The following is a 21,463-nucleotide window of genomic DNA, read 5'->3' as shown; positions in this document are numbered from 1 at the left end:
GTATATGATTAGTCATTTTATCTTGCTGCTTTGAAGATGTTTTCTTTGTCTTTTAACAACTTGAATATGAGGTGTCTCTGTATGAATTTCTTTGTGCTTACCATACTTGGCGTTGTTTGAACTTCTTGAATTAAAGGTTAATGTTTTTCATCAGATTGGGACATTGTCAACCATTATTTCTGCAAATATTTTTTCTTTGCCCTTTGTCTCTCTCCTTCTAAGCTTCTTATTACATGTATGCTGATACTGTTTATATCCTACAGGATTCTGAGGCTCTGTTCATTTTTTTTTTTCGTGTTTTTTGTTCTTCGTATTCTTCAGACTGGATGATCTCTATTGATTTATCTTCAAGTTCTGACTGAGTCTGAGTCTTTTGACCTCAACCTGCTCTTGGGCTTAAGGAGTGAGTTTTAAAGTCTGAGTTATTGTACTTTCCAAGTCTATAACTTTTATATTTTAAATAGTTTCTATATTGAAATTCTCTTTGTTGTGTCATTGCCATCATATCTTCCTTTAATTCTTTAAATATAATTTCCTTTTATTCTTTTGACATATTTATAATAGCTGTTTTGAAGTCTTGTCTGCTAAATCCTATATCTGGGCCCATTCAGAGACATTTTCTATCTTTTTTCCTTCATTATGGATTACATAATGTTTTTGTCAGAATTTTGACTTTTAAAAATAATATTTCAGAGCAACTCTGCACTCTGATTATTTTTTCTTGAGGATTGTTTTTATTTATATTGTTTTGTTTTAATATCTTTCTTGGTTGTAATCTATGGACTGTTTCTGCCATATTGTCCAGCTGCTGATTTCTGTACTAAGGATTACACTGTGTCTGCATAGCTTAGTTATTATTCAGTGATTAATCAGAGGTTGTGCACAAACACCGTGATCCAGTCTATGCTGATGGGGCTGTTTGTGTGTTGAAGAGCATATTCAATATTCAGGCAGTTTTCAAGTCTTCTGCAGTGAGTTTTAAAGCTTGGGTTACCCCAGTGTTCATCGTAGCACTGTTTATAATAGCCAGGACATGGAAGCAACCTAGATGTCCATCAGCAGATGAACGGACAAGAAAGCTGTTGTACATATACACAATGGAGTATTACTCAGCCATTAAAAAGAATACATTTGAATCAGTTCTAATGAGGTGGATAAAACTGGAGCCTATTATACAGAGTGAAGTAAGCCAGAAAGAAAAACACCAATACAGTATACTAACGCATATATATGGAATTTAGAAAGATGGTAACGATAACCCTGTATGCGAGACAGCAAAAGATGTATAGAACAGTCTTTTGGACTATGTGGGAGAGGGAGAGGGTGGGATGATTTGGGAGAATGGCATTGAAACATGTATAATATCATATATGAAACGAATCGCCAGTCCAGGTTCGATGCATGATACCGGATGCTTGGGGCTGGTGCACTGGGATGACCCAGAGGGATAGTACGGGGAGGGAGTGGGGTTCGGGATGGGGAACACATGTATACCTGTGGCGGATTCATGTTGATGTATGCCAAAACCAATACAATATTGTAAAGTAATTAACCCCCAATTAAAATAAATAAATTTATATTAAAAAATAATAAATAAAAATAAAGCTTGGGTTATTGTACTTTCAAGTCTGTATCAGTTTAAACTTCCCTTTGGGCCCTCTTGGATCTCTCCTATGGAATAGTTTCCTTGCCAACCTGGGATATATGAAAAGCTTATCTGGGCCTTCTTTGCCTCTCTTGTTTACATTTTTTATATTCACTTTTTTGCTAGACCATCTGTCTACTCGTCACCCCTACTAAGGCCACAATTTCAGACTAGCAAAGCTGGATACTTTCCCTGTTCATTCCCTACAGTTGCTTTTTTTTTTTTAATAGACAGTATCACTTATATGGGTTTTTTTGGCTGCTTCTCTAAATCATGTCAACCCTCTCTGGCAGTAAAGCTCCTGCTTGTCATGGAGCCACACCCTGCACTGACTGAGCTGTGGAGGAACAGGAGCAGCACTAAACAAGAACACCACAGACTCCCACTGTGCTCATGCAGAATTTAGCAGTTTTTCGTGAAGAAATGCTTCTCAGATTGTTGTTTGTGATTATTAGATGTCCAGGACCATGAAGTTATTGCTTTTGATAATTTTGTCCAACTTCATAATTATTTCTTAGAAGATTTGCTGACTTACCTGTCATCACTGGAAGTCCTGTCTCCCTGGCAACTTTTAAAATGGCATGTTCACTTAAAAAGAACCATTCTATAGAGCCTTTGTACCATTTTGGTACAAATTTTCAGTCTCTGGAAATCAAAACAGTTGTTAACCATACCATCCACCTTGCTGTACAATCTGTTATCTTAATCCTGTTTAAGGGATTTTATACTTCAACAATAATTTTTAGTAACTTTTTTGTGTATTCCCCTCTTTTGAAAACCATATAAGTGGCATCTGACTCTGATGCTGAATTTAATGGAAGTTTATAAATAAGTTGCTTTAAAATTTTCCTTTAATAGTGAAGATATATATATATATATATTATATTTTGTCTTTTCCATAATATAGAATGTTTAAATGGTTAACATTTGTGCTGCAGTATAGCTTTCTGGCTCATGAAAAATGAAAGCTATCAGCGATCTGGGCAATAAGATTCATCGCCAATAGTCACTAGCAACAGCACACAGCATTTTAATATCAGTGAGGTCCACAGCTAGCAGTAAGAGCTGGTGTAATTGAAAGACGTTTAGGTGCAATCATTCTGCTGTTTGTTCCTTGCCAGGTTCAACATGGGATTGTGTGAGTATTTGAAGAAAATAGCAATTTAAAAAAATCTTTGAAATGTAAAAGGGTGGATGAATGCTTAGATTTAAGAAATGTTGTAATTTTTAAATCATGTGGCTCTAAAATAAAAGGGATTTTATTTGTCTTGGTTGATTAAAGCTTTAGAAAAGCTACTCCTTGGTTACAAGTGAACCGATAATTCTGGTCTAATGTTGCCGTGGTAACAACTCATGCTGATATAATTGAGAACATCTTATACATCCTGGTTCGAACATTTTCTCCCTGCCATTTTGAGTTGTTCTAGCGGTATATGAAGGAGGCTAGAATAGCTTGAAAGAAATCAAATCTAGTTATACACATCTTTGGCATTAATCTGATGTTTATTAGTGATCTCTTGCACTGAACAGTTAAGCTTTGCTTCTAGAGGCTTTTCTTTTTAAAACAAAAGAAAGCTCTTTTCATTTTCTCTGTGCTGCATGCTCTAGTGTATGTGTTTACACCATCGGTTCTTCTACCTCTAGAGATTAGCATAACTCCCTTTGCTGTTGGATTGTTGTTTTGAGCAATATGTTTTGGAAAGGTTGATTTTCATCATGAGTGGTAAGTATGCTCTCTGAGACTCTCTAACTTTGTATTTTTAAAAAATATTTAACTGTAAGAGGGGAAAAAATGTTTTTCAGAGGGGTAATTGTAAAGCCAGAGCTACAATGAGTTACATTTTCTCTTGATGCTTTTTCATTTAGGGCTTACAGTAATTTGCCTTTTAAATCCATTAAGAACTGTGAACAATTAATACCACTATTAATAGTCAATACCAGGAATCAGTTTCTAGTCTATCTTATGGTTTAATTTATTATATTCACTAATATGTTGTTATTAATTGTGTTATAAATTAGTGAGTAAAAGATCCACTATGGTAAAAGGAATTTTTTTTTAGTATCTAATCCTGAAAATAATTAAACTTCCCATTTATTGGCTTTGTCATTCTAATATTAATTTTTATCAATTTCTTTTTGGTTATATAAAAAATACTCAATCTTGAATAAGATGTTGCCAAAATTTTATTGATTTATTGGTTGCTTTTAACTGTAATTCATTGAGAAATAGGGATTTAATGATGAAATAAATATATGCCTTTTGGTTTTGGAGGCTTGGCTAAAATTTTTAGGATAATTTTTAGGGAAATAATTTGTTAGAATAAGTACTTTTGGGATGATTTCCTTTTTGTTTTATAACATGATTTATTTTTTTCTAAACATTTCTAAAAAATGTTTTTTGAGAAAATATACTACAGTATATACTGCAGTTTATCAGAGGGTAAAAGCTGTTCACTTTAAGCCAAACCTGCAGCTAAAAATAGATACCCTGTTGTTAGAGTGAGTAATATTTGCTTAGAGCATAATTCATTAGCATCTTTTTGCTTAGCTAAAAAAAGAGGATGTTTATTAGGTTAACCTTTGAATCAGATGCGTGTTTAGGAAAGGTATTTTATGGTTATTCATAACTGTCTTTAATTTATACTTAAAAGATTTGGATTGGAATTCAGAACCTGAGAGAGATGGATTTTTGCTGTATAGTGGTAGAATTCAAAATAAGTGAACCTTTTCTTCCATAATTAGAGACCACCTTATTGTTGCAAATAAACATCTAGCTGTATAATATACACCTCTTCAGTGCTATTAGGTATTTACTTATAAAGTGATATTAGACATTAAAAGAACATTTTTACATGCAGCATATTAAGAATTAATTGTTATTATTATCCTGTTATTTTTCTGTTAGATGTAGATGTTTCTGTTCTAGTGTGTTAAATTTGGGCTAATATTACAAAAGCAACATGTTAACATTTCTTAGGACTTCTTAGATATCGATCAAAACTGAATATACCTGGTTATCATACTTAAAATAATGGATTTCTTTGAATCCAGGCAGTGTGTTTTTCTATTTGACAGTGTTTTAGAAGTTTTACAATTGAATGTGTTGGTTTTAGCTGAAGAAAATTGTTACTGCTTCTCTATTGCTTGACTTTTCTTTCAAGAAAGCTATGGATTTTTCAGATAGTTTGATATACTTGATCATATTGGTCTGCCTTTATAGCCTTTTCTACCTCAGGAATTATAGTAGTGACAGCTAAACATTCTGACTTTTTCAGAATTGTCCAATTTCAATTAATTTTGTACATAAGTGGTTACATGCCTTAGCCATTTCAAAATATGGAAAATTTCAAGTGAAGCATGGTTTTATTTGTAAAAATAAGCAAGTGCCAGACCCTATTACCTCAGTCTTTAGCAATATATATGTGTGATATTTATGTGTATGTAGTACTTTTCTAGTTAAAAAGCGATTTCTTTTCTCCTTCCTTGCCTATCAAATATCAGCTTTGGGGGGAGGAATAGTTTTCTCTGGGAATCTATCTTTGGCCCTCTTTTAATGCTGCGTTCCCTCTGAAAGCTCTCATCCATGCCAGCATCTTCAGTAGTTACCTGAATGTTCAGTGCAAAGTGCGTTTTCTCTTTCCATCCCACGGATCTGCTCCTTTTTCATTCATTCTGGTTTTTGTTAATGATCCCACTCCCCATGTAGGAACTTAAATAGAAACCTTGTAGTAACTCTGAACATGTTTCTTACTCCCCAGACCTGCACTCAGCCATTAATTTCTATTGGTTCTACATTAGAAATGTCTCAAAAATCACTCAAATTTTTCTATTATCACTGACACTAAGAATGCCTTTAGATCAGGAACTCTATATATTTTCAATCTTATTGCAGTAACAACTTCACTGGTCTCAGCTCCAATTTTATATCTCTTCAGACCATTTTCCATACTGCCATTTTAAAATTGCAGATATGTCCATTTCTTAATCCAACATTTTCAGTTACTCCTTTTTGTCTCTCAGATAAAGGCTAAACTCCTTAGTGGGGCATACAAGATCAGTGACCTGCCTTTCTAACTTTATCTGCATCATTCTCATAAAATTCAGATCTAGTTATATTATGCTATGTATTATTCCTTGCTACCTTTCCATATTTATACCTTTTATCATAAAAATTCTGAAAACCAGCTATGCTTTTCAGTGCCTCCATTATTGATTCTCTAGAGTTAGATGATTCCTCTGTACTCTCAAAGCAAACTTATAAACTATAACAATTACTTGTATTATACTGAATTTATGTACTTGCATATCAATTTCCAATATCTATCCTTTGAACTTCTTAAGTCAGGGTCAGTTCAGTGTTCATCCATGTGTTTCCAGCTGTTACCTTGGTACCCCAAATATAGCAGTGAATTTTTAAATTCATGTGCAGTAAATGAATGATTAAAACTTATCCATTTTTTACATACTTGAACACTTTTATTACTTTATTGGTGAAGAATATCAGTCACGTGTTTTTATTTTTTTGGTTCATGTGCTTATTGGAACATAACTAGCATCATGATACCAAAATCTCAAATAAAAACTGTTTGCCCTGCTGTAGTTGAGGGCAAATCTCTGAAAAAAAAATGTTTTGCTATGCTTTGAATTACAGGAAAGTTACAGATTTGAGCAAAAGCATTTGATTAATTCCCCTTTTTAGATATATACTTTCTAGATTGAAAACTTAAGAACACAGTACTGGGGAAGCAGTATATTAGTGGTATTAAAGAAGGGTACTTGCCTGGAAATAAACAGTATTAGATTGAAGATCAGACACCAAAGTGTAACAGTTTTATTTTGAGTGGCTTGCCTTCATGGAAAAGAAATAAAAGTAGTTTCACCCTTATTAACTTGGATGGATAAGGCTTTTAAAAAGAAAGACTGTGGGAGAGAAGAGAGAAAGATCCAACACTGCTGATTTCTTTCATTCTAAAACAGTTAATAGTGGGACAACTAGAAATTTGTTAGTCTACTCAAGTTGAGAAAAGTGACTTTTCTTCTTCCAGGTGTAACAGGGCTCTTACCTGATGTAGTGGGCATCACTACCAGTGAAGAACCATATAGTCCTGGCTCCTTTCCCATTTTTGAAAGTTACTGGATTATTTAAATGATAATATAAATATGTATATGTATCAACTAAAAGATCTGAAAAGTTGATTTTAACATACCCAAATAGGAGACGGGAGGATCCAACTTTTTGGGGTGGGAGCATTTGTAAAATTTTGAAAAGCTTCTCATTGTTCATGAATGAATAAACAAAGAAATGCAACAGTGTGTAGCCTATAAAAGAGATAATGCTCAAGGATAAGTTCATAGCCTTCAAGAGGAAGAGAATGTTTATGTTTAGAAAATGTTTGTGGGGAAGATTTAAAATAAGAACTTATAATAGCATCTATGTGGAGTTCTTAAAAATTTCAAGTGAACATGGACTCTATAAATAAGATGTGAAAGATAGAAAGATGAAACAAGAGACTAGGATGAGAGGAGAGCTGGGTGAGAGGCAGGAATAGAAAAGGAACAATAATGATATGGTAGGAGAAGATTATAAGAAAATGAACCTGGTATTTGTAGAATATAAAACTGCATTAGAAGCAGTAAAGAGTAAAATAATCACTGCACAAAGGTGAATTAATGATGTAAAGAACTAACTTGATAAAACTTACCAGAATGTAGGGAAAATGGATAGGATAAAAATTTCGAGGTGAAAAGTATGTTAGATAAAGTAGGAAGCTCTACAAATCGGATGGATAGCATTCCCTCAGAACAGATAATGATGAATAGAACAAAAACAATAATAAAAATTAGGATTTAGGAAAACTTAGTTGAAGAAAAACTTAAATGTATAACTTGGAGCTCATTGTTGACAAAGTTTAACAAAAACACCAGCACCTAAATATATCCTGATGGAAGTTTTGAATTACATGGATAAAAATAAGGAATTCCACAAACATCCAGGTCTCTTTGCATCTTACAATGTAACACACAGTTTGTCTTATAAAGAAAAAAATTCATAATTGGAGACTGGATAATTTGAAAATTCTTCTAGACCAAAAATTGACAAAGATACAAGAGCACATAGAAGAAAGTACTAAATAAAATGTAACAAGCATCCCTTTCAATGAATACCTGAACTTACAGGAATATAATAGAAATCCCCAGTGTGCAAAAAGTCAAATGGTGAGTGAAAAATCAGAGCTGTAATGGAGAGCATACTTGAGTATCCTGAGGAAATTTTTATACCTTGGTCACCAAAGGGCTTTTGTTTTAAACAGCCTCACAGAGACAGAAGATGATTTCTTTGATCCATTCAACTTGGGATATCTTAGATTCCTATGTAAAGCCAGGATCCACAAAGGATCATAACCTCAGTGAAAGCATAGACTAAAAAATAAAATGTCTCCTCTGACACAGGGTGAGAATACGGAAGCTTGCATTTCCTGGCTTTGGTTCCTGGGGAACTGGGAGGGCCGTGTGTGCATGTGTATGGGATTCTTCTCCTGAGAGTTTATAATCAACTGCTTCTCCTCCAGTAGATTTCATGTTTTAATCTGTATTAATTGTGTGGTTTAATAATTTTAAGTAAAATACCTTATAGTAACAGTGTCAGGCTGGTAACATCTATCAGATGCCAGGCAGAAGCTAATATGAAGCATATCCTCAAATCAAACCCTGTGGTTTTCTCACAGATAAAGGCCAACTAAACTTTGAACTCACAATCCAAAATCAAAATAGATACACAACACACACACACACACACACACACACACACACAATCTACAGCAAAAGATAGTCAGCAGGTACTGCAGCATTAGATCCTACCAAGAATGTCAGAGAATAGAATTTTCATATTCAGACTACTGTTCAAAATTAATAATCACGTAAAAAAGAAATATGAGGAAAAAATTATATATGCCTCCCACAGAGCTTCAAAATACATAAAATTGACCCATTTAGAAAGAAAAATTATAACTGTAATATTTATAGATATATATAAAGAATTGTTACCCAGTAATTGGAGAGTACACAGAAATATTTAGAACACTTACAAAATTTGACTACATATATTTGAAATACTTTAAAGAATTGAGATATAGGCTTTGGTCTCTGGGCTTCCCTGTTACTTCAGATGGTAAAGAATATGCCTGCAATGCAGGAGACCTCGGTGCAATCCCTGGGTCAGGAAGATCCCCTGGAGAAGGGAATACCAACCCACTGCAGCCATTTATTATTATTATTATTATTATTATTGCCTGGAGAATTCCATAGGCAGAGGATCCTGGAGGACTACAGTTCATAGGGTTCTCAGTGGGTTGGACAATCCTAAGTGACTAACACTTTCACTTTTTCTTTCACTGTGGTCTCTGACTGCAAAGCAGTAAAGTTTAATCAATAATAAAAGACTAATTAAGTAAACACAAATATTGTATTTGGGGATTTAAAAAATTCCAGTAACACACAGGTCAAGAAATAACTAATAAACTTAAAATTCAGTATGTATCAGAACTTGTAGAGTACAGCTAAAGTGGATTTAGAGACAAATTTTTAAATGTGTATATTAGGAAAAGGGAAAGATATTTATGATATAAGTGTGCAAGTAAAGTTAGGGAAAACACAGCATGGTTAATCAAAAGAAGAAAACTAATAGGGACATGAGCAAAAATCAGTGGAATAGAAAATAAAGATTCATCAGAGCCAAAGGTTAGTTCATGGAGAAGACTTTTTAAAAATTTGATTACAAACTATTTAAAATTTAATCATAGTTAAAATAAAAACTTAACAAAATTAGGACTGGACAGTTTTATAGTCAAGTTCACAAAGAACAAAAATTTTGATCTTGTGCAAAACTTCAAAGAATTAAAGAGGATATATTCTTAATTTCTTAAATCTGTGTATTCTAGTATAACTTTACAAGTAAAGTATGGGAAAGAAATCAATTAGAAACATGTTCTCTGAAGTTAGTAACAGGAACAGGATTCTCATTGTCTGTACAGTATTACACTGTGACTCATAACTTGAACAGTAAGACAAGAAAATGTTGGAGGAAACCAAAGTATCATTATTCATAGATATGATTATCTACATAGAGAATTCAAGAAACTCTACCAGTGTTATTTTAGAATTGATAAGAGAGTCTGCCATGTAATAAGACCACTATATAAACATCATTTGTGTGTTATACATCAGCAACAAACAAATGGTAATTAAAAAAAAAAAATCTCCTTTTTACAATAGCCACCAGAGCTCTAAAGACCCTAGGAATAAATCTAATAAAAGAATAATAAGACCTTTAAGAGAAAAATTATAAAATTCTATTGAGATATTTATAATCTTTAACAAGCAGTTAAAATTTCATACCCACTAGATTATCAAAAATTAGAAAAAACAGTAATGCATTTTGTTGAGGTATGGATCATCAAGAATATGGTGGTAATATAAACTGGCACAACCATTTATTGAGCCATTTATTATTATCTAGTTTAGTTGAAAACGTACATACCGTATCAGCTAGGGATCCACTCCTAGCTCTATATTGTCCAGCAACAAGACAAAATATTTGAATTCAGAACCAAATGTAAAATCTTTAGCATATATTGTGGTAGGTATAATATCCTCTGAGAAAAAGCCTCAGTGAACAGTTATGCAAGTATAGTGCATTTCAAAGAGCATTTCAAAAATTTTCTGGGTCATTTGTTTTATGACTGTAAATTTAGTGATATTTATTATTATAAAATCCTATTGGGAACATCTTCAGTCAAACATGGTTTGGATGGTTAGAAAATCCACAGCATTCCTAGGTAGAAAGTTGGGAGAGAAGGCATATGTGTGTGATTAGTAGTGAATTAGTACACTGTGTGGATTCCTAGTGTATCCATCTGCCCATGATTGATAAATAGATACTAATCAAGTAAGTTAGTGTGTGTTTCTATAGTTTGATCATTTATATATGTCTCACCAAAAGTTTTAAATTTTTTTAGCCGTGTAGTGAAAGAGTGAGTCAATTATGATGTTCACTTGTAACCAAGACTTGATAAAGAATTAACTAATAAAAATCATAAGGAGAGGACAGAACAGTAAAAATTAGTATTGCAACACAAAGTAGAGCCTTTAATGCCTATTAAGTTTCCAGCCACTCATCCATGTGTGACTTTGTGCAAGACTAATTAATATCTTAGAAAACAAAAGTAGGCATGGTCTCATCCACTGAACTGCACAAATACAGTTGTAGTAGTTAGGAGTTGTTTTTTATATCCATGCTCATTTTAAGGTTACAGTGAATTTGCTTTGAATAAACATGTTTGAATATGTTGAAGCAACATGTCTCTTCAACAAAGTGAACACAGTTGCTTTTCAGATTAAAAGGATAGAAATATGGTGTTTCATTAATATATTTGCAGAGTAGAGTTTTAACTGGTTTTAAAAAATATGTATCCAAAGAATTAATTGTAATCATGGTATAAAACATTTTTGAATATGTGGTTTTCATTCTGTTCCTATTTGTGAATATCTAATGAACATACATGGATTGATAACTTCTTGTGTATATGTTATTTTATGTTATTTAATCTGTTATTTATTCTTTTTGATCAAGCACGCAAATCATCAGAAGCATCTGGTAGGAATCCAATTTTTACAGAATAATTCTGTTGGTTTATTGCTCTAAGTTAGATTTTTATGAGGTATTTTGTGACTAGAATATTTTATGTATTAGCTTACTGAAATTTTTTGTACAGCATGTATGTGTGTGGGGGGTATACTTAAAAATAACAGATACAGAGCTCTAAAGAGGTGGGTGTTTGAAGTAGTGATGGTAAAAGACAAACTATTACAGTTTACTTGATTTATACTTCCTTCAGGTTTTGAAAGGGATTGTACTGTTATTTGTTGATAGAACTTGGTATTTTTATAGGTAATTTACCTTCATTCCTATCCTATTTTGTGCTTTCTGACATACACTGAATAACTCAAATAGAATATGCTTTTATTTAGGTAAAGAATGAAAATGAAAGTAATTTAATTACAAAGAGATTAGGGAGGGAGGTCCATGAATTATAATTTGCTCAGTAAAAAATTTTTTAACTTATTATAAGAAAAGATACTAGTAAGAAACAATTGCTTATAGTACCAAATACTTAGTCTTTCCCTAATAGAAAATTTTAGAGGGACAGCTCCTTCTTCTGTTCCCTAAATGTATGCCATCAAGATTTAAAATATTCAGACCTGCAATCTCCAGTGGTATTCCTGCTTACTCTATCTGGTTCCCCTCATTCTTTAGCAAGTTATCTTGCCTCCTGTTTCCCAGGAGTAGAGTATAGCAATTGGGAATAACAGTTTATTCCTGTTCTTCCCACACATTGTAAAGAGTTGCTGTGGTAAAGAGCTACCTGCCTGATTGGGCACTTGCTTGCTATGCATTCACTTGCCACTGCTGCTGTACACCTTTACCCTGTCTGCAAGTCTGTTGCCATTTCCTGAATAAACCATGCTCTTTCCTCCATGCCTTTTATTCAAGATCATCCCAGCCTGTCCTTCTCCTCAACTTTATCTGCCAGAGGAACTGTTTATCCTTCAGGATTCAGCACAAATGCCACATCATCTTTTATGACTTAACTTACTACCCAAGAATTTCCTCTTTTGCACTAGACTAGCACCTATAGATTTCTTAGTTGTAATCCTTGTCACATTCCATTACAGTGGTTCATCTATCTCCCCTTTAGCTTCTCATCTGCTTAATAGTAGCGATATGTTTATGCTTTATTGTGTTCCCCAATTGTGACTCAGTTTCTGGTACCATTGAACAATGCTCTACAAATGTTAAGAAGATGGTTAAAACAGCACCAATGAAGACACTGTTTGTCTGGAAGACATTATTTGTCTCTCAGAAGGGACTTAACGAAGTATTACAGTTCAGTGTCTTTGCCTACAGTGAAGTTTTGAATAAAGAACAAAAGTCCAGAGATAGCACTGCAGTGGTTATAGGATGTATATTTAAATTTAGTATTATTAGTGCAATTGCTATGAGGAGTTAAACTTTTAGTTGTGATCTTAAGGAAAATTAGAAAATTAGTATTGATGTTGGCACTAAACACTTATTATTGATTTTGTTTGCTTACCATTTAATCCTAAAATATTCTATTTGAATATATTCAGTCAAATAATTGTTTCTACATTAATACTTTATTCTGTACAAAATATTCTGTGAAAATGTGTATAGGTGATTTCATGCTAATATGCTGTCCTGTGTCATTTAATCATTGTTTATTTTTCGGATACAAGCTTGCTCGTCTTCAGAAGTATCTGGTAGGCAACTACTTTTAATAAAACAAATGTTACCTTTCAAGACTTTTTATTTGGTTGTTTGCAAGTTGTTATGCTATTAATATAGTTATATTTTTATAAAATATTCTGAGTTAATAAAATATTTTAGTTGAAAGAAATGGCTTATTTAGTTTTGTGTTGAGTTTTATCTACAGAAATGATTTATATTATGGTTTCTTATATGATATTTTAGAAACAACATATAGTACTGTGAAATAGTGTACATGGTACACTTTATATAGAGGGTAGCACAAAACTGATAAGCACACACCACTTAAATTAAATAACCCAGGTTAATGAAAGGTTTTTGGCAGATAATTATGCTATTGTAAATTTTGAAAAAAAAAAAACAAAACAGCTAATATTTTAATTGGGTATTTACCCTAGGAAGTTTATATTCTATTTTGTCCTATTTTCTGTTTCTCTTCTATTTTCTGACACCCATTAAAAGAAGTTAAATAAAATTGTCTTTTTACTGCAAAAGAGGGAGGTGACATTTATCTCATTACAAATAAAACTGGAGAATTCACTGTCTGGAGTAGTTGTAATTTGTACCATAAAAGATTTCTAAACATTTCTTATAAAACGTGAATGATAACCTCCTTTAAATGTTGCATAACAGCATACTGTAACTAACAACATGCTCTTTTTATAATAGGTAGCAATCTCGAATCTAGCAGCAACACAGAACCAAAAACTGCCTAATAAATAAATATACTACCTATAATTAGTGAAACATTGCAGAATTATCTGAATAACATAAAATATTTCATACTTGATTTTCATAACATGGAATATTCCATACTTAAATTTTTAATAAATTTTCCTAATGTTTAAAATGAACTCAAATTTTTAACAATAGCCTATGTGTAAATATATTCAAAAATACTTTGAGGGTGGTAAGAATTAAGTTTTTTTTAATGTACTTGTGGATGTTCATAAAAATTATCACTTCCTTCATCTCATGAATAGGGGTAAATATTTCTACAAATCAACCCTAGGTGAACATATATATTCATTTGGTATGCTCACTTCTTAAACTGAGAAGAGAAAAGAGAAAAAGAGAAAACTTTATTTGGAAAATAAATATAATTGAAATATATACTTCTGGGAAGAAATTGAGTTAATTTTTGGTGTCTTCATTTTTTTAGCACCTAGCTTGCTCCATTATTGACCATTCCCAGGTAGGTCAGGTGGTAAAAAAAATCCACCTGCAATGCAGGAGGCCCCAGTTCGATTCCTGGGTCAGGAAGTTCACCTGGAGAAGGGATAGGCTACCTACTCCAATATTCTTGGGCTTCTCTGGTGGCTCAGACCATAAAGGATCCGCCTGCAATGTGAGAGGATTGGATTCAATCTCTCCATTGGGAAGATCCCCTGGAGGAGGGCCTGGCAACCCACTCCAGTATTCTTGCCTAGAGAATCCCCATGGACAGAGGAGCCTTGCTGGCTACTGTCCATGGGGTTGCAAAGAGTTGGACACGACTAAGCACAGCACACAGAACAAAATATATTTGCAGAAAAATCCTTTGTTGAGATGATTTTTCCTAAGGAGAGTTAGGAATCACTGTGTTTTTAAATAGGTATTTATGATTACTAAGAAGTATTAGAACCAATTTTACAGCATATATGTATGTCGTGTTAAGTCACTTCAGTTGTGTCTGACTCTTTGTGACCCTATGGACCTTAGCCCTCCAGGCTTCTCTGTCCATGGCGTTCTCCAGGAAAGAATACTGGAGTGGAGTGCCATGCCCACCTCCAAGGGATCTTTCCAACCCAGGGATTGAACCCATGTCTCTTGTGTCTCCTGTATTGGCAGGCAGATTCTTTACTACTGCACCACCTGGGAAGCCCATAAGCCATATCTACATTTAAACTTAATTAAATCATTGTGATATCCTGCTACAGCCACAGGCTTTGGAGCTCAACACATGTGAGAGCTTCCTGGGTGGAGCTAATGGTAAAGAATCCGCCTACCAACACCAGGAGACACAAGAAATGTAGATTTGATCCTAGGGGTTGAGAAAATCTCTTGGGGTAGGAAATGGCAACCCACGCCAGTATCCCCTGGAGAAGGGATACACTACCCACTCCAGTACTCTTGGTCTTCCCTCATGGCTCAGCTGGTGAAGAATCTGCCTGCAATGCAGGAGTCCAGGGTTCAATCCCTAGGTTGGGAAGATCCCCTGGAGAAGGGAAAAGCTACCCACTCCAATATTCTGGCCTAGAGAATTCCATGGACTGTATAGTCCACAGGGTAGCAAAGAGTCGGACACGACTGAGTGACTTTCACTTTCCATTATTCTTGCCTGTTAAGTCTCATGGACAGAGGAACCTGGCAGGCTGCAGTCCATAGGGTTGCAAACACTCCGAACGACTGAAGTGACTTAGCACACACACACCATCAGTGGTTATAAGCTTTAAAAATAACTGAAGATAAACATTTAGAAAGTTAAGTTTACCACTGTTTAATAAAATGCAAAGCAAATATATGTGTCTCTAGATTACCTATTGTTTTAGAATTATTCCTAATCTAGCATGTTGTGAAATATTTTTTGTTTATATTTATAAAATATATATTTTGGTTAACTAATACTTTTACAAAGAGTTAACTATGTCATCTTTGTATCTAAATAGTCCACATATAAACTAGAGATTTGTGTATGTGTATATATATACTTATGTGACAAAAAGTGTTTCAGGAACAAGATTGTCTTTGTGGAACTATCTAATGACATTATAATTAAGGCTTATCCTTACTCTAAAAGGGAATCTCTTTATATGTTGAAATAATTTGTAAAATTCAACATCTTTAATTCACATAGTTTCTGATAATTTTTATATAAGGCCTTTATGAGAATTGTTATTTACTTTCTACAGTATTACTTGACAGTAAACTCAGAACACTGATGTATTTCAAAGATTTTCCTGAATATCCTATTAGTGCATGAAATTAAGCAGTACTTAAAATTTCTCCTTTAGTTTATTCACCAAGCAGGAAAAAGGAAATTTTCCTTCAACTTACCATCTTTGGCAAATACTGCCAGTCCTTCCTTTGACCAGTTACTTTTTTTAACTCAAGATCCAATTAGCAAAAAGTGACAGGAGAAGCTGAAACAGGATGTTAGGGATTCTTTTTTCTTTTCCTGATTTTCTTCCATGTCTCCAAATTATCTATACTCATGTAGGCATCTGGAGAGTTTATACTGCAATTTGATATGCAAAAAGTTCTATAGATAGAAGATAACTAAAAATATTTTTCAAAAGAAATCAGGGGTATATTTTGGGAATCACAAGTTGTTTCTTAAAAGCCACAGTTGCATTTAGCAATAAATTATGTTTTTAACTTATTTTGTAGCTGTCATTTCCAAGTCAATGCCATGTGCAGATATATCTGTTTTATGCAAAAAAGAAAAGAAAAAATTTTCAAAACCACTCTTCTTCCATTGTAACTAGTACATTAAGTTTTAGAAGTAGGATGACTTGAACCTTCCTAAAGTCAAAGAAAATGTAATAATTTTCCACGCCCCAAATCCACCCTTGGGAGAAATTAGATCATATGTGCATAATTAGGTGCAATTATTTGATTCATTGTTTTGGTGAATGAGATTTTTATACAATGGGAAGATTCTAATTTTAAAAATTATTCTTCTCATTTCCTAAAATAGGCATTTTGAGAGTATTTTCCAGCAAAATACAAGTGACAGTTTATATAAAGTAGTAAAATACTATCTTCAGACATGCACACTAGTGAGTGTTACATAAAACTAATGTCTGCTTTTGGTGCCTCTTAACACCATTTTGAAATCTCAAAGCAAATGTCAACAGGCCTCTTGATTAACAGTGTTTTGCCAAAGGTACTTCATCAGGGGAATGTATATCTTAAATATCTTACTTAAATAGTAGTTTAATAATACAGTATCAGTAGATGATCTTATTAAATTATTTGTGAACCCCTCACTTGAACTTTTAATTTTGTCTTTTTATCATCCCTTTCATCATTCTTATAACTTCTGAAATAAATGCCGATGTGCCACTTTTTTGCCCTTTACTGTTTAAACACTATTTAAATGCTATTTACTTGTTTCTTTATAGATTCAGATATCAGAGGAATATTGGGAACTCTCCCTTCCCCAAAAAAGAAAGACTAAAAGATTTACTTCTTTTATAGTTACGTTTTTATCTCAAACTTAACTATGGGAACAATGATAAATTTTGTTAATGCCATTTTATATCTCTGGAATTTTTTTCCTATTCGTTTCTAAAACCCTGAAGTTCTTTTGTAAACAGAAGTCACTGTTAATAGCTTTGTGGGAAGACTATGAAAAAGAATTCTTTTAAGTGTTTCATCATTTAGCAAATCTAAAACTTCAAACCACAGCTCAATAAAATAATGTGACTATTATTGATCACTATATAACCATCTGATTTTGAATTACTTTAGTTTACATTATGAATTAAGCATTCAGGCATTTAGTTTTGCTCCCAATTTAGAATGAGATTTTTAAGCTGTTTGGGTTTTTTGGTTGTTTTATTTTTAAGTCTTTGTGGCTATTCTTGTGTTAGTCTGTGATTTTCCCTCTTTCTCTCTACCTTTAGTAGAGAGGATACAAATGTAATAATGTAAATCCTTATGCCTGAAAACATCCCTTTATCAAAGTCAATTATTTTTGAAATTCCATAAATGAATAAATTCACATTCTATAGATGTTTTCACTTCTTATGTTTAAAGGCTCTGTTAATATCTGGTGGCTTTGTTTTTACAATAATTATTTTTCCCTGTATTCATTTCTAACATTTTTCATTATTTTCAGGAACCATATTTTTATTATTAGATTATTATCAAGGTGACCTTCATATAGAACAGAATTAAATATTCTTAGAAACTTGAGAAAATGTTTGCTTCTTCTTTAAAGAAACTAAATAGCTCTCTAGTATACCATGGTTGTGAATATATGTTTCGTGACAACCATAGTTAACCTAAGTCTATGTTTTTGAAGCAAGTATACTTATGTGTATTTATATATATGTAGTATGGATATTCTTACAAGTCAATTTTTTTTAATATATTTTCAGTGAAAGAGTTTCTAGCCAAAGCCAAAGAAGACTTTTTAAAAAAATGGGAAAATCCTGCTCCGGTAAGGAACATTTAAAATTTTCTGTGATTTAAAATCTCGCTTTAAGTAAAATCATGATACTTGCCTAAATAACTTACTATTTTGGAAAACTTAATTTCCAAGTAGCATCAATAAATATAAGCTGAATGTAAGAATTTTGTTATAACATTAGGTTTTGATTCATTACTAATTTTATGTATACCTAAATTGGAAAAGGAACTAATTTCCAATATAATACCCAATGGTACATTTTGATACTAGTTCCAAGTTCCTACAAACTGTTTATAGTTTCTGATAGTAATTTTGATTTATGTCTTTGATAGAATATTTATTATTTTTATGAATTATGACAGTAGGGATCATATTGTATAGTTTCAAATTCTTAATCACAAATGCTTGGCTATTGACAACATACCAAGTACACAAAGATTCATAAATGTTTTGATGGGTTAAGTTCAATATAATTTAAGTACTTTAGATCTTAAGATCTAAAAACTGTATATAAGAAGAACCATCTATACTTGACAAAAACTTTTTTGAATCTATTTTTATAAATAATTAATGACTTTTAGTAGCAGTTTAAATTTTAAAAACTTTTTTCCTAGCATAAAAATCCTTTTCAAATATTTTTTTACTAAAAAATATTTAATTCTAGGTAAAATGCTTTGTTTTAAGAAGATGCTATCATTACCAAGATGTAGAGCATGAGTCATAAAACACAGTCACTCTGATGATTAAAAGAAGTTAGACATTGTCTAATTTGAAACATTAAGGGAGGTGAGGCTGCTGCTGCTGCTAAGTCGCTTCAGTCGTGTCCGACTCTGTGCGACCCCATAGACGGCAGCCCACCAGGCTCCCCCATCCCTGGGATTCTCCAGGCAAGAACACTGGAGTGGGCTTCCATTTCCTCCTCCAATGCATGAAAGTGAAAAGTCAAAGTGAAGTCGCTCAGTCGTGTCCGACTCCTAGCGACCCCATGGACTGCAGCCTACCAGGCTCCTCCATCCATGGGATTTTTCAGGCAAGAGTACTGGAGTGGGGTGCCATTGCCTTCTCCAGGGAGGTGAGGAAGATGTCATATTTGTATGAAAAGCAATGACTGGCAGAAAGAGATATTCTGTTGTCTATTAATAATGTTTATTTTCATTATTAATTTGGGAATTTTATTAAACATTTTAATCCATTGTTGATAAAACCAAAAATTAAATATTAATCCATAAAATTAATTCAAACAGAATTATAAGGACTTTTTCTGTATTGATACAGAATCTCATAGCAATTTAAAATTGAGAAATAGGAATGAATACAAGTTTTATAAATAAAAACTTAGAGTCACTTGCTTTCTCCTTAATGATTTACTAAGAAGCTCTGAGCAAAGGCAAGGTTTGATTTGCAAAAGATTAAGTTCAACTACAGTGAATTCCAGTAGCAATTCAAATTCCTTACTTATAAAAGAACCATATTGCATCATATATTTCTTAAGCTTAATGCTATACAGACTGGTCCTTGGAATTATTTTTTCCAAGATTTTCATGAAGACATTTATAATGAAAACCTATTAAACAAATGGGTCAGCAATTACTGTTTGATGCTATTAAGCGCATAATTTGTTCCCTGTAATCTTCATTCTGTTGTGGCAGCAACAAATTCAGTAGATTGATGCCTCCAATTTTTTGCTTCTATGCTATAGTTAAAGCCAAACAAAGACATTTTGCTTGTAACAAAGCATCTATTCAAGGAGAAAAAGAGACTGATTATTGTTCGGGGATTCCAACTTTTGGTTATCTTTGTGGGAGTGAGGAATTCTTTTTACCTTATTGTTACTTTTTAAGGTAATACAGGGTTATTATCACATAAGAGAGAGAAAATTATTTGGATCTCTCATGCTGTTATTATCTAGTTTATATAAGGATAGAAAGACATAGAAAGGATAGTAAGACACTGCTTTCTTCAGAGATAACTGGTGAAATGACTGATGCTCAGCTTATCTATTCATTACAATTTTTTTGCAAATGCACTGTGTGGCTTCCATGATTACATACTTCTGGTCACTTTTCAATTACCAAAATATGTATCTAATTTATTATAAATCCAGTACTATGAATTCATATTGGAATGTGACCTTTTATATTTCAACTGAGGATCTTATTTCCTCACATTACTATTACTCTTTGTTTATGATATAAGTCTCTCCTCAAATGTAAGATCCTTTCTTATTCAAAGGGAAAAACAGAATCAATAAACTGGAATTTCTGTAGTCTTTTTATATTGTTTTTAAATGGATAGTTATAAATTGTCTATTCTGATAATATATTATTAAGTCTATTATAGTTATCATATTCTTCTTATGAATACTTCTAATTATAAAATATATTTTTTCCTGTATATTTAGAATAATGCTGGGCTGGAGGATTTTGAAAGGAAAAAAACCCTTGGAACAGGTTCATTTGGAAGAGTCATGTTGGTGAAACACAAAGCCACTGAACAGTATTATGCCATGAAGATCTTAGATAAGCAGAAGGTTAGTGTATTTATTTGTCTGGTTTTCTTTTGGAATTTTTTAAAACTTTTTTAAATTTTAAATTGAAATACAATGCTGTTAAAATGTTGTGTTAACTTCAGGTATACAGCATAGTGATTCAGTTTTATATGTTATATATATATTTTTTTCTTTTTTAGATTCTTTCCCATTACAGGTTATTACAAGATATTGAGTATAGTTCTTGTACTATACAGGTTCTTGTTGGTAATATATTTTATATTTATTAGTGTGTATTTTTTAATCCCAAACTCTCAGTTTATCCCCCAGCTTTCCCCGTTGGTAACCATAAGTTTGTTTTCTATTTGCTTTCTATGTCTGTGAGCCTATTTCTGTGTTGTAAATAAATTCATTTGTATTATGTTTTTAGATTTCACAAGTAAGTAATATAATGTGATACTTGTCTTTATCTACCTTGCCTACTTCACTTAGTGTGATAACCTCTAGGCAGAACATAGGCAGAACACTCTTTAACATAAATTACATTAATATTTTTTGGCTCCATCTCTTAGAGTATTGGAAATAAAGACAAAAATAAACAAATGGGACTTATTTAAAGCTTTTGTACAGCAAAGGAAACCATAAAATAAAAAGACAACCTACAGAGTGGTAGAAAATATTTGCAAATGATGTTTGACTGCCAAAAATTAATTTCCATAATATATAAATAGCTTATACAGCTCAATATATATGTATATAAAATCCGATCAAAAATAGTGGAAATGTAAATAGATATTTCTGAAAAGAAGACATACAGATGGCCAATAGGCATGTGAAAGGATACTCAGTATTTCTAATTACATATTC

General features: G+C 32.6%; 1 protein-coding gene across 8 annotated transcripts in view; it reads left to right on the top strand.

Annotated features, from left to right (window-relative positions):
• Positions 1–21,463, top strand: part of PRKACB (protein kinase cAMP-activated catalytic subunit beta) — a 142,893-nt gene that overhangs the window by 71,926 nt on the left and 49,504 nt on the right. For 2 of the 8 annotated variants that reach the window (XM_070786220.1, XM_070786216.1), the window contains exons 2-3: positions 18,077–18,138; positions 20,510–20,638. In XM_070786220.1, coding sequence (XP_070642321.1) covers positions 18,077–18,138; positions 20,510–20,638 — 191 coding nt within the window. Of the gene's footprint in view, positions 1–2,536; positions 2,784–2,844; positions 3,369–11,273; positions 11,298–12,958; positions 12,983–18,076; positions 18,139–20,509; positions 20,639–21,463 lie in introns of those variants that run through there. The other 6 variants (XM_070786217.1, XM_070786218.1, XM_070786221.1 and 3 more) reach the window with 6 other exon arrangements.

The sequence above is a fragment of the Bos indicus genome, chromosome 3 (assembly GCF_029378745.1).
Source record: "Bos indicus isolate NIAB-ARS_2022 breed Sahiwal x Tharparkar chromosome 3, NIAB-ARS_B.indTharparkar_mat_pri_1.0, whole genome shotgun sequence".
Classification (NCBI taxonomy): Eukaryota; Metazoa; Chordata; class Mammalia; order Artiodactyla; family Bovidae; genus Bos; species Bos indicus.
This window is presented reverse-complemented; position numbering and strand designations above follow the sequence as displayed.